Source organism: Pyrus communis, chromosome 8 (genome assembly GCF_963583255.1).
Source record: "Pyrus communis chromosome 8, drPyrComm1.1, whole genome shotgun sequence".
Taxonomy (NCBI): Eukaryota; Viridiplantae; Streptophyta; class Magnoliopsida; order Rosales; family Rosaceae; genus Pyrus; species Pyrus communis.
Genome location: NC_084810.1, coordinates 23,613 through 38,751, shown reverse-complemented (window position 1 = coordinate 38,751; position 15,139 = coordinate 23,613). Strand labels below are relative to the sequence as shown.

At 36.1% G+C, this 15,139-nt stretch overlaps 1 protein-coding gene across 1 annotated transcript; it reads right to left on the bottom strand.

The window, feature by feature from the left end:
* Positions 1–77: 77 nt before the first annotated feature.
* On the bottom strand, positions 78–1,178 carry LOC137741687 (NDR1/HIN1-like protein 6). Its single transcript, XM_068481390.1, has one exon. It carries the CDS (start codon positions 1,034–1,036, stop codon positions 248–250), a length of 789 nt encoding a protein of 262 aa, XP_068337491.1. The 5' UTR covers positions 1,037–1,178; the 3' UTR covers positions 78–247.
* Positions 1,179–15,139: the final 13,961 nt, after the last annotated feature.

The following is a 15,139-nucleotide window of genomic DNA, read 5'->3' as shown; positions in this document are numbered from 1 at the left end:
CTTATTTATTTGAACTTTAATTAATGAATAAACAGGGAAATAATCAATAAATTATGTACAAATCCGCCCAGCGAGTGTGAAAAAACTCGAAAAATCTTTATTGATGGAAGAAAATAAATGTGATATTACCAATAATAGAGAGCTTGCGCCTATGGGACAACAGACGACGCGCGCTCAAGCTATGAGCCTATGCCCTATTTATGAAATGTAATGTATTAATTAATTAAAAGAATGATACAACTAAATATTACAGCCTAATCCCCCGGAACTTGCAACTACTGCTTTGAATTGTAATGTCATTATTTTCCGAAAGACTGTCCACTACCAACCTGCACCTGACCACGAAGAAGATCTTTGGGAGCTTGAAGCTGCCGAGTTTAATCTTTACAGGTTGTCTGACCCTGAGAGTGAGTGGAACATTACCCGTCTGTTGCTGCTGTTGTTGAAGAGCGGTCAGCAGGCCGCTTGCATCTTGGTTTTGTCCTGTCATCTGAACCAGGAGTTGCGTGGTGTTGCGGTGACCCTGGTAGAATTTTGGCAAAGCTCCTTCACAAAGCTTAGTGCGTGTATACCACACGCTTAAGCGGCTGCCACCTTCGTAGTAAATACCGATCTTCTTGTTGGGGTTTCGTGCGGTGATGTTCACGTCGAAAGTAGCATACAAGCTCGTCTGATCAGTGCTAACATTGAACTGGGTTATTTGCAATTGGTCCACCGAATATTTTGGAAGCTTTGGTCGGAACACGAGGTATATAATTCCACCAGTGATCGCAATGACCACCACTTGGAGCACGAGCAGGCATACAGTCCAACAGAGGCACCTGCGGCAACAACTTCTCTTCTTGTGCATGGGTGGTGGGGAGTGCATCACTGGAAAGGTACGTCGTTGTAAGGGAGGATACTTGCCCTGCTGATCGGCAGGATCACTTCTATCCGACTTAGAAGCTCCCCTTGGTACCAAGGGTACCTCAGCTGCTGCATGTGGTGCCTCAACATCTCGATCAAGTACTGGATGAATCTTTTGGTGATCTGCCATTTAGTTCGACCTATGTATGTACGACCCTATGTATTATCTAGCAACAAAGATGATCAGCGAGAGCGAAGATTTTTGGGGTCTGATAATTATAGAGAAAGAAGTAAGCTCAGCGAGCGAAGATTTCCTTCTTCTGCTTGTATTAATCTGATGTTATATAGGCTGCTTGGACGGACTTTCAAGGCTACAATGGAGAAGAGTCGTATACATTACACGATTGAAATTTGAAGCTTCCTTTTTTGACTTTGTAGGCGCCTTTGTATCTTTATTTATTAGGAAGGTCTTACCTGCGCCCCTATAGTGTTAATATTCAACAAACATACGTCTGTATGCAAAATCGACGACTTTAAGTTCCCCGGAAACTTCTTCTTGCTTTTCTTATTTTTAAAGCAATATGTTCACGCGTCTGATAACTCCAAGCGTTAAATGGACACCTTTCCTTCTAGAAGACCTTAAAAATAAAAACAAAAGCAGAGAAAGACCTTAACATCCAATCCCATTCCCCCGCGCGGGGCGGTGGGTGTTGAGTCCCCGCCTAAAGTTAAAGATATGATCATATTAACCAGTACATCCGACGATGTAGACAGTTGAGCAAAGTCAGATTTAGCCTCTTTCTTTATTTTCTTTTTAAAATGAGTAATGGTTTAGGGTGATGGGATCACCAGCGGTAGGGAGGTAACCGGTGTAGGAGTGGGGCGGCTGATGGGGTTAGGGTGGGGATAGGAATGAGCAACGGTTATGACGGGCAGGTAAGAGCATTTCCAATGGGGGCTCTATCCTCCATAGGCTACCATATTTGAAGCCCTAGTGAGAAATTTCATCTCTAATGGGCCGAAAAATGGGGTTACATCCACCACAAGGGCTAGTAACTTTCTTTTTTGGATAGCAAAAAGTTAGACTACATCTAGCCTTAAAAATTAATGGGACCCACATCAGAAATGGAGCTCAGACTTTTTTTTTTGTTATTTTTAATTCAAAAATGGAGCCCACCATTTTTTGTTGCCGCTTTGCTATCCCAATTATTTTCCTTCTTGTTTTATAATTCAAATTGGGTGGGTGACCCTCCATTTTTATTAAGGAAAGCTAACGAAAAGTTTATAAAAACTTTAGGTTTACTGAAAAATGATAAATAAAGGTGTAGTGAATAGTACAAGGAAAAGATAAAAATGTGGTTTTTTTGTTAAAAGTGAACAATACCATAATTGTTTCGTTAAAACTCCCTTTTTATTACCCTTTTTTTTATACCGTTGTTTTCAACGGCTCTATTTTCATTTTTTTTTTTTTTGTAATTTTTCTCTTCACATATTTACTATAAAATCCCCATAAATTTCTTCAAAAATTTATATTTTTCACAAACTTCTTAATTTTGTTTCATTTCCAAATTGTTAGTTGCAACAAATTTTTTTCATTCTATTTGCTCTCATCATTTTTCCTCCAATGGGGGAAAAATCACAAAAGGGCACAAATTACTCAAGATGTGACCGTGTTTTGGCTCATTTTGCACTTGCGCAGCCTTTAAACATCTCTGGAAGTGCTGATACATAGCCCCTACCATTGCAAAAGTAGCATTATCTCATAAGACGAGGAGTTATCATTCCATGGTTGGGCCATTATAGTTTGGTGGTTGGAAGGTTTTTGAGAGTAAAGGGATTCGAAGCTTATATATTATGATATTAGTGTGATATAATTTATAAAAAGTGAATGACATTCGAGATGACGATCCAACGGGTTAGCTTGAGAAGCGAAATCTGATCTAACGATTAGTGAAAGATGAAATCTTATCTTGTCTATTTTTGAAGAATGTGCCAATCAGATAAATAAACCAACGGATGAGATTGAAATAAGATAAATCCAATCCAATGGTTGTGACAAAATGAAATCTTATCTTGTTTGATTTCGAAGAATGTGCCAATCAAAGAAATAATACAACGAATGAGATTGAGATAAGATAATCCAATCCAATAGTTGTAATGAAATAAAATCTTATCTTGTTTGATTTTGGAGAATGTGCCAATTAGAGAATTAAACCAACGGATGAGATTGAGATAAGATAATTCAATCAAATGGTTGTCATGAAGTGAAATCTTATCTTATATGATTTCATAGAATAAGCTAATGGATGAGATTGAGATAAGATAACCTAATCCGACGGTACATAAGTAATGAAATCTAACTTTGTCAGAATTTGAATTGTTTTAGATTCAAAAGTTCATTAAAAAAAATTTAAGATAACACGTCTAAAAATCAATTTAAGAAAAATTAAGACAAAAATAAATTTATATAGCCCCCTATAGAGCCCACAAGGTATATAACCCCTCATTTGAAGAGATTCTTTTATAAAGCCCAAACGATTCATCGGAACTCTAAAATAGGCTATATCCAGCACTTTTCCAACTCCATACAGAGCTCCTCACTGGGGATGCTTTAACCGCGGTTATTTAGCCATAACCATTTACGCATTGGGTAACTGTATAAATGGTTATACACATACCCATAATCGTTTGTAAACGGTTAGCCATACCCATAACCGCATACCCCGTTTACTTTTTTTTTTTTTTTTTACATGTTTACCCTTTTTTTACACATCTACACATTTTTTTACCCATTTATAGGTACATTTAAAATAAATTTTCATATTTCAATCATTTAAGTCTTCATACAATTCTAATAATTGAAATTATAATGCCAGTAACTAAATTTTCGAACACTCTAATACTTTAGCATATTCAATAAAAAGTCACATTGAATCGTTATCACCAAAAGAGGCCTACAATGTATAACATTAACCAAGATTTATTTTCGTAAGTAACGTCAGCTATATAAATTCTATAATGCCAGTAAATACAGGTATATAAAAAAAGAACAACAACCATACCTTCTGAAAAAAATAAAGAAAAAGAATTTCATAGGTTAGATACAATATATACGTACAGATTATTAAAAAAGAAACACAATGTATACACATAATAGATACAATTTACAGAACATCCATATATAGCTAATATAAACTACATATTAATGAAATCCTCTTTGTCAACCAAAAAATGGTGAAAAGACATTTTTGTCTTTTATCACAACAAAAAAGTTAAGGACAATAAAGTACTTTCACAAAACAAAATTTTGCTGTTTTTTGTTTAAGCCTCACATACATGTGATTTTATCATCTCTAATTTAAGAAATATAAAAAACAAACATTTCTCCCTCTCTCCCCACTCCCACGTTCTCTCTCATTATATTCCTCTCTTCTTTAATTTTAAAAACAAAAGTAGCTCTCTACCACAGTAGTGGAGAGGAGTTTTGCACTTACACCACATATGGGTTTGAACTCCTTCAGTTTCTTAATTTAACAAATCTATCGTTTGACAAAGCAAAAAAACCAAAAGTAAAAACTTTCACACTGTGTTGGGCATATACTAGTATTAATTAATACAATAGAATTACTATGTTTATTATGAAATTTGAGTTAATATATACTATGGATAACGCATCCAGGCAGAACATAGGATGATAACTCTAAACAAATGGTTCTAGCACTAGTTATGAAAAGCATTATTACAACACCAATGGAAACGTAACAAACCAGAGTATCCCCAACGTAACTCGGGAGCAAGTCAATCCAGATTATCTTAAAATGATTAATCCCAAAGGCCTTCAATGCAAACATAATTGTCATTGACGTCTAGAAATGGGCAACAAATCGACTGTTTTGCCAAAGATGAGAGAGAGAGAGGTGGAGATGGGAGAGAGGGTAACGAGGAGAGAGACGAGCGGCGGGAGTCTGGGAGAGGTCGAACAATTTTAGGATTTTTAGTTATTTATTTATTTTGCATATATTAAAATAAAGGGTTAAATAAGTATTCGTTTATAACCATGAATAGTATTCATTTATAACTATGAATAATACTCGTGACTGCCTATTTAAATTTCACAGATAAATAACTATATCCGTAACTCTAATCGTAAATTTTAAATGAGCGAATAATTTTGCTATCCCCAGGCGAAGAGCTCTAGTGGCTTGGGGTTTCTTTGCTGACGAGTTGGGCTGTGTGGGGACGGGGGAGGAGTGGTTGCTCTAGATTGTTTATTTTCGGTTTAATTGTTAATTTTATTTGTTGGTAATAGTGTTTTAATTATCAAATTAAAGATTAAAAATATATTTAAGTGTACTAAATGACTTAGCAAGCCACATGATATGTATTATAATACACAAAATATATTTAAGAGTATATGATGATATGTATTTGATATTATAATACGATACGTAGCCCGCCTGACTGGGTCATGCAAGACCAAGCCAATTTTTGTCTGTAATGAGCATTATGTGTATTTGATATTATAATACGATACGTACCCCGCCTGACTGGGTCATGCAGGACCAAGCCAAATTTTTGTCTGCAATGAGAACTATACAAGTTTACTCCAAAAAGCCATGTTAACCCTCGGCCCTAAACCCTATTCAAGGAAATGGTGAATATTAATACCCAAATCCAACGGCTATCATCCTTCATAATATTATTTAAGCTTTATATGAATTAAGGGCTTTGCATACTCGGTCTAAATTTGTAGTTTCAAACCCTATTCTTCACTAATTATATTCTAATATTCAATCTAGTGGTGATCATTCACCTAGATCAACATTACTGAGTCAATAAATAAAATGGTTGCCAAACTCGAAGTGTCATACTCATGTGTGAGGGTAGAAACTGCTCAGGGTTCCACTATTTATGGTTAACGGGGAGGATGGAAGAAGAGTATTGTTCCAGTTCTTATTGACGCTGCTAATTGTTAAATATAAGTTCCACATCGGGACTTGAAAAAATAAAAGACAATATACAAGTTTATGGTTCCACTCTTAATAATACCGAATCTTCTTGTGATAAAATCCGACATCAAGTAATAGGTGATTAAGCTAGACAGTATCGATGTGCGTGATTATGAGTGGGCTAGTGACCAAACACCACTATCAGGGGGTCTAGCGATCATGCTTTTCCTTTCTTCACACAATTTTTCCAATTCCAAAGTTTGATAACCCGAATTCAATCCAAGTAAATCAGAACTTATTTAAACTCAAATCTGAGTGGACCCGAGTGAAACCCAACTCGAACCTGAATTGTAAAGGTTGAGTTAGAATTGAATTGGCGTTCTAACCCGCTCGATGCAGCCCTAGTTACAGTTGTGAGAAAAAATAAAATTAAGGTTAATAATGGTTCATCTCCAACTAGCATAAATTATATTAAATTTTCATCTTCAACTTTAAGTAAATTCCTGTAGAACGGTCGAGGCCCGATGGGTTGGCTCAAGCCCAGCCCTATTGTTTGGATTGTATGCTGGCCTGATTCTTAGAAACATTATCCATTTGCCTGTCGCCGACTCAAATACCTTAATATTTGATCGACAACATTTTGTCTCTCACGGTTTCACTAAGTGAATGCATAAAAGGTCTTACTAACACTCACAACACGTACAGTATGTGGTTTTGTGTGAGCTAAGTCGATTAACCTCCCAACAAAGCCTTGACATTGCTCCGTGTCGGTTGGTACATCAACTTGCTCAGTCAGTTTATGATTCATTTCAATCGGAGTGTGAGCTTTTTACACCCATATATCCATATTTAAGTCAACAAGTCAAACACATACTTACAATGAGAGTAGAAAATACGTTCTGCTGATTTAAATTTAAAGTCGGGCTTTATCCGACTCGATTTTAAATAGATAAGGCCTGAGCCTTGCATTTTATGCCTTGAGCTGACCCATGGGCTGAGTTAGGTCCGGCCCGATATAGCACAATGTAGTAATATAATTAACTTATTTTTTAAGGGAGTTATTATTAGAATTTTAAAAATCTTATTTGGCACTCCAAACTTTCTATAATTAGAAGAAAAAAATACACTTATGAGGAGTGTAGAATAAGATTTTTGGAGTGTTAATAACAGTTCTCTTTTTTTTATACTTGTATTATTTAATTGACTGTATTAACCAAACAAATACTTTAGTTGAAACGGTAATTGAAAACTACTAAGTAAGGGAGCTTCATATACAGAGACAAAAATTTTCATTATATTTCAAGGAATTCTACTAGTTTTTAAATATATCAAGGAGAGACAAAAACATATAAAAAAGAAAGAAAAAAACTAAAGCCCAACAAAAACATGGAAACAATGTTTTAAAATACCAACCATGCTCGTAAGGCTTAAAACCTAACCCTAACAACCCCACAAAATTAATATATGTCATAAGCTCAACCCATCCTTGACTATTATGCAGAATCAGTTCAACCCGTCCTTAACCAGTTTTGCAGAATCAGTTCAATCAGTCGTCGACCATTTTTGCAGAATCAGTTTCGTTCTCGACTATTTTTGCAAAATCAGTTCAACCCATATTTGACTACAACAAAATTAATATATGCCATAAGCTCAACCCATCCTTGACTATTATGCAGAATCAGTTCAATTCGTCCTTAACCAGTTTTGCAGAATCAGTTCAATCAGTCATCGACCCTTTTTGTAGAATCAGTTTAACTCGTCCTCGACCATTTTTGTAGAATTAGGTCAACCCGTATTCAATCTTTTTTTTTTCAGAATCAGTTCAATCGTCGTAGGCTATTTTTTCAGAATTAATTCAATTAGTCATCGACCATTTTTGCAGAATTAGTTTAACCTGCCCTTGATCATTTTTGAATCAGTCCAATCCGTCTTCAGTCATTTTTGCAGAATCAGTTCGATCAGTTATCGACCATTTTTGCAGAGTTAGTTCAATCAGTCATTTACCATTTTCGAAGAATCAATTCAAACTGTCCTCGCCCATTTTGCAGAATCAGTTCAACCCATTTTCGGCCATTTTTGCAAAATCAATTCAGTCATCGACCATTTTTGCAGAATCAGTTCAACATATTCTCAACCATTTTGCAGTATCAATTTGATCCGTCTTCGACCATTTTTGCAGAATTAATTCAATCAATACTCGACTATTTTTACAGAATCATTTCGACTCATTTTCGACAATTTTTGCAGAATCAGTTCAACCCACATTCAACTATTTTTGCATAATCAATTTCAAATACATGTAGAATTAGTTTTGTATACTTTTTTAGTAGAATCAATTTATAACGACATAATACTGACATGATTTGGAAAGGGAACAATGTCAGGGGGAGGGTTCAATGCTTCCCATCGTGATTCTATCAAACCTAAGATACATTAGGCCCTTTTTCTTGAAAGTAACTATAAACTCACATGAATAGTGTTGTTTTACCAGTTATTAGAGCAAGTGGTTTAAAGATTTTTTTTTTTCTACTAAGGTTCTTTAACTACTTAAGGTGCTTTATAAAGATTTAAAAAAAGGTGCTTTCTAAAGAGGGAAATGACATCAACTTGTGTATGCATATATCAATTCCTTCCACAAAGGATAACGGTTTCTTTATTACGGAATGAAGATGTGAAGAATTAGTTACAAATTCAAATCGTGGTTTTCCCATTAAATAAATTTTCGATAGATTCTTTTTTTCGTTAGCAGAAGTTGAAATAAAACAATAGAATTTTGGAGGAGAAAAGCAAGGAAAAGGTCTTTTGATTTAGAATTTGTTTGAATGGAAATTCATCTTAATTTGGAAGAAAATGAAAGATTATTTGTGATGAATTGTGTTTTGTTTGAATATCATATGCTTTACTATAAAGCAGCAAGAACAAACTTCGATCTAATTTCAAGGCATATTGAACTTGAAACGGAGAAAAAGAAAGGAATTATAAAATAATGACAGCAATAGTTTACAAACTAGCAATTAGGTTGTTCTTGTTGCTGCTATTATTCACCCACAAGTCAAATTTACCCTATCGCCTCTTACCTTGTAGTTGTATACCAGTAGGCCTTGGCATTTTCGAAGGTGCAAAATTCCTGGAGGGACCATTCAAATCATACTACTTGTACGAATTTATGAAAAATATGAAATTCATGGGTTTCCAAAGTTTTAGAGTTTCACCACCAAATTAGCATTACACAGAGCGATCACGAAACTAAACTTTTGTATATATCATAACGAAGCAGAGAAATTTAACAGAAATTTAACAGAAATTTAACAGAAATGCCCTCTACGATTCACAAATTAAAGAGAAACGGATCTTCACAGCTTTAATTGCTTTAGACTACCTACTATTCCACATCCTATACAATATGATGGACAACGACAAGGACGGGCAAAGAATAGAAATAGTACGATAAAATTTGGGGGGAAAATTGATTTGTCTTGCCAAAATATAAATTTTTGAAAAATATTTGCTGGTGTTAAACCGTAGAAGTAGCTTATGTCACACCCCAACCTGGAAAGTCTACTTGGATTCTGAAATCGAGTTGTGTTGGCTGACACCCGAATGGTGACGAAGCCATAAAGTGTAGTGTAGTGGAAAAAGAATGTGAATAAATTTAAACCTAAAAGTGCCTAAACAAAAGAGTGCGCGGGTGAGTGGGATTGCACCCATTTCACACGTGATGGTAGATCATAAGAATAGTACAGTAATTAAGGTGAGGGTTATACCACTAAAGATAACCATCTACTAAGATTTGCCAAAATCCTCGTTTACACGTAAGCACAGCTACTAAACTTGGAAGGGCGAAAAACAAAGTTGAGTGGGTCAGCAAAACAACATTTTGTAAAAACCTTTATTTTCGAATATACTAACCCCTTACCGTAAAACAAGTATAGTTTCCTTAAAACATACTACGTAAGTATGTAAATAATAATACAACAACATTATAACCAAAAATATGCCAAGTCATGATATATCAAATGCCACAGTAATATAATCATGTGATAATCAAGTATAATCAATTGCTCATCATTCTATGCTAGCACAAGAGTCGGACTTGCATAATGCAACCTGTACAACAGGACTGGGTGTAATCAATATGCTCTAGTACTACGATCACGTGAAGATTGGCGCTGAGGCGCGGTCACATATGAGTCGGAATTGCCTAATGCAATCTGTATGACAGGACTGACACCTAACTTGGATCCAAGGCGAGTAAATGGTGCGTATGTGAACATACACATGAAGGACTGGCCTTAGCCCTGGGCGGAGTACTAACACCGGGGTGCAACAGATGAGCATGTACAAATATGTATGAATGCCATGACAGTAATATCCCAACCATATAGCAGCATTTATCACAATTTATATCACAATAATGAATACTTGGCAATAAGCGTAAAAAATGAAGTAAAACATTTAGGGAAACTATCAATATGTATAGGTATAAAATAAATTGCCTACTCACCTGGAGTCCGTGCTACAACTCCCTAGCACGAATATCAAGGTGTCACGAACGATCGTCGCCTAGAACAATTATCAAATCACAATTCAGGATTCTTATCGATAGAACACGCAACTCACGTAAAACACATCCTCAAGGACGTGCTAGAATGATTTGAAACCCATTGACTAAAAGCCAACCGTCGGTCAAAGGTCAACGGTAGGGTCCACAACTTTACGTAACTCGATCCGAAAGATTAGTACCTCAGATTTATGATCCGTAACTTCCAAAGATCCACACTAAGCTTCTAGAACAACATCCTAAAGTTTCGGAATGATCCAAAGGTCGGACCATCAATTCATGCAAGGACCCTATGACGGCTAACTAGGTGGTTAACTACGAAACTACATTAAAACATCGTAATTTAACTAAACAGATATCAAATATAGAATTGGAGCATCCAAATTAGCCTAAGATGGTCAGGCGGGGTCTCGGCTCACGCGCCGTCGCACGCGGTTGCTGGCCTAAAAACTTCCACTATTTTTAAAAATTCTCAAATTTTACAAAAATGAAGATCTCAATGAGAGGAACAACTTTCATACCTGCCACGAAATCCAAAAGTGGACGGAAGATGATCAATTTTGCCCATAAAGCTGGCGGGTGCCTACAGCTTCCTGACGTCAATTCGTCGTTCACGGTGGTCCAACGAGGTCAAGGTTGGTTGGGATTTTCTCCTGGGATGATGGGCTACAAAGCTTAAGTGGTGGCATTGGCCATCGCTTTGCTGATTCGCCGAAAATTTGAAAAGAGTGGCCGGAACAGTGCTAATTTTCGTCGACTTTCGTGGCCTCAAACCACCACATACCGTGGTTAATCAAGGTGGTTCTTGGGTGGATTTTGTAGAGGGGAATGAGAGCTTCAAGATGGTGGTGGTGGGGTCGAAAAACTCCACCGAAGTTGGCCGAAATCGGCCTTGGAAAATGGGAGGTCGTGGAGGTGTGGGTCGATGGGAAGAAGAAGTTGAGATCCCACATCACCTAAGGGAGATGATCCTCTATGCCTTATATGTACATTCCCACCTCCATATAGCACGAGGCATTTTGGGAGCTCATTGGCTTCGAAGTTCATCGGAACTCCAAAGTTAAGCGAGTTCAGGCGAGAGTAATCCCATGATGGGTGACCCACTGGGAAGTTCTGCTCGAGTGAGTTCCCAGAAAAAAAACCGTGAGGGTGTGTTCGGGGCCCAAAACGGACAATATCGTGCTACAGTGAAGTCGAGCCTGGGATGTGGTCGAACCTGGGTCGGGATGTGACAGCTTAGCAAGTGAGTAGAGAAAGGAGAGAGAAGTAAAAAGCGAGTCAATATTTTTTTTTAAAAGAGAAAAGAGCAATAAATGAAAGAGATATAAGTGTTAAAAGACTTTACCACTATAATGGGTATCTTAGTAACTTACACTCTAGAGAAAAAAGAAGAAGCTAAGATGTCATGTTTCACATGCATTAAATTTTGTCTCTTCTTGAAATGTTTAAAAAGTGTTGTCTTAATATAAATTAAGTATTAAAAGTATACTCTATATGTAATTTTTCCTAAAAGTAAAAGGTTGGAAACAGTACACATAAAGTATATTTTTAATACTTAATTACATATTGAGACAATATTTTTTATGTTGGAAATGTGCCCTAAAAGCTAATCATATGATGATACTTCACTGACATTTCACATGTTAAACTAATCTAATTTAATATAAAGGGTAAAGATTATTGTTTAAAGCCATCTCATATAAACGTTATATGCTTAAACGATAAGTCCAAGGAATACGTAATTGGGAGAATGTGATCTAAAGAAGTTAGATACATGAGACCATTCTCTTTCGTATACATATCCTAAATGTTTCTGATCATAGGATTGCCAATTGGGAATTGATAGTCTGTTAAAATCAGTACGTGCTATGTCTTCTCTTAGAGAAAGTAACTGGTCTCGAGTCATTGGTGTGACTGACACCAAGGCAAGCATGTAGGTGCTCAATAGAGAATGAGTCCACTGAAAGCGATCAACAAGGAGTTCTCATACTCATGTCACATGAGAACTCATAGTTGGGATAATGCAAAGTAGTCATTTGACCTGAGGCATCATAGTTGTCTTGTGGTTAGGTCACTGATCTTTGACTCTGTCAAAGTCACTCCATCAAAGGGTGTCCACGACATAGTTGGGGTTAAGCCACTTAGTCATGGAGGCAAGTGAATGCACAACAAGGGATCTTTAACCTTTAAACTGTTTGAGGGAGAATACTTTATGATATAATTAAGAATCTCTGGCCAGAGTATGAATAAGATTTAGGAAGTTGTTCCAAATCACATTCAAGGTAATCATATAAGTAAAAGAATCACATTGGATAGTAGACATGAATAAACTATTAAACCAAACAATGTGGTCCAGAGTATTGTATTAGAGAAAGATCGTATTGCATTGTAATCCTAAACTGAATAGGTTCTCCACCTTTTCTGATTAGCCTGGGTAGCCATGATATACTGTTAGGTGTCACTCATGGTTTGTGGAAGCCCTAAAGGTATAATCACTAAGGGGAGAATTGAAAGTAAGTTTCAATTCACAATTGATTTGAAGAGTTCTAATCGCCCACTGCCTTGCTAAAAGGAACCTAATGGATCGCACACCATGTAAGGTAATGATTGAAGGATATAACGAAGATGAATAAGGACAATTAAATAGTTTAATTGTATATGGCAAGGATTAATTAAAATTTAATTAATCTAGAAAGAAAGGTTTGTTTTAGGCCTTAAGTTAGTTTTGGGTTTTGGGACACTGATAGGATTAAAAGCACACCACAAAGTAGCACACAAATGTCCTATTAATTTTCCTTATTAACAATAATATTTGTCAATTGTAGCATATGAAAATAAGGGTCTTTCCCGCAGAAGATTGTTTTATCTAACTACTTAAAATGTCACAAAAACTGGGCTGCTGTCCCTACTGACCAGCCACCGAAAAATAATTATTAGACTGACTTACACTTATCTAAAGTCTACGAAATTTTATATGCAGATACTAGACACACAGAGCTACACTCACAATGGGGGTTGGGAAGGACCTAACACATAGCACCAACCCCCGTTGCTATTTAAATTAAATCGAACAAAAACAGAACAGAGACAGATTTTTGAGTAGTTCACAAATTAAGAAAAACGAGTTAGGGGAATTGCTATCCACCACCAAATAATCATGCAAACATGTTTCATTCAAATTCCTTTCATTTTTGGATGAAGATGCTCAAGTTGGCTCAATGTTATAACCCAACCTATTACTCTTTCTTATGTAGTATGTTAAGAGAATGACGTTTTCAACTTAACTTAGTCCCTAACATGCAATCTAGAATGGTGTGTTCATAGATTTAACAAGTAGAAATCATTAAGAACGAAAAGAGTTTGAGTCATCACAAGGTATCGTAAGTACTAGCGTTGTCTTACTTATCCTAGAAATTGATTCACATGTTAAATGCAATTAACAAGTACTACTCTAGAACATATGTAGGTCCTCATTTGACAAGGGCAGGCACACACATATTCATAGCATTAAAATCCTAGATATGCTTACTAAGTATGCATCCGTAGAAAACACAAAAAGAATTCATCAATGAGACAAGTAGTGAACCAATTTTCATCCATTCGTAAAAGTAATTCAAACGAAATGTCATAACAAATTTGCAATCATATTTGGGGCTTCAAAACAGCCCCTAACTACTAAAAATTAGTTACACATAATTCTCAAATTAAATCAAAAGAAAGACTTGAGTTTGAGAAGATAAAACCGAGAGAAGAGAATGCCAAGATTTCCTCCTTCCTTTCCTTCCTTCCCCAACGCAACAACCTTGCCTTTTTCCCTGGCTTTGCTTCCTTTTTTTTCTCACTTTTTTTTCACACCTTTTCTCCCTTTTTTTTGCTGCAACCTGTAGGTCTTTTCTTCTTTTCTGCTGCCACAGTTTTTTCTCCATAACTCACCCCACTAACAGCCATTTAGTGATGACAATAAGTGGGAGGAAATGCTAAAACAATTGTAACTCTTTAGGCAGCCTTTATGCCCATTACTCTCACTTAATTTTTCATTTCCTCTGATATTTGAATAGGTGTTAGCTGGCTTGTTCTTGGCTGCATCAGTTTTGGCTGTTAGTTTTATGGGATTTATTGCTTTCAATGCTTTCTTGTCAGTTACAAACTGCTCAGCCTCTTGGGAACCTTTCAGTGTTAGAACGACCATAACTTTTTCTAGAAAAATGATATTAACAATCTGTTAAATAATCCAGAAAATAGACATCCGTAGCTTTCCAAGCATATAAGGCTCATTCTCTAATTCATTCTGAGCTGTCCGCAACTTGCTTCCAAAGTCAGCTGACCTGCACAGGCAGTTTTGACGAATTTATTACTTAAAATTCCACTTGTGTTATTTTTCTTTTCTTTACTTGGCAAATCCTACAAAACACAAAAACAAAGTAAATAACTCAAAAATATAAGGAACTAACTAAGAAAAGACAAGTGAATTTGATATAAAATATATATAAATATGAGCTTATTAGACACAAAGGGGTTTTGGTGCACAAGGCACATAAGGTTTAAGTTGTGTGACAACTAAAACAAAATGGGCAATTAACCCACTAACAATAAGGAGGCCGGCCATGCATAGAGAGGGAGTGGGTTTTTGGACGTATTACAAGTTTGCCACTACAATGAAGGTAGGTATAAATGTGACTTTATAGCCTTTTCTTCATTAGGGTTTTCTTTGAGGAAAAATGAGAAAACTTTGGCTCTCTCTTTCTCTCTAGAGGGTCGGCCACCATGGAGGAATTTACTAGCA

Excerpts from the sequence above, each read along its gene's own strand:
- LOC137741687 (XM_068481390.1), bottom strand. The coding sequence starts at position 1,036 with ATGGCAGATCACCAAAAGATTCATCCAGTACTTGATCGAGATGTTGAG.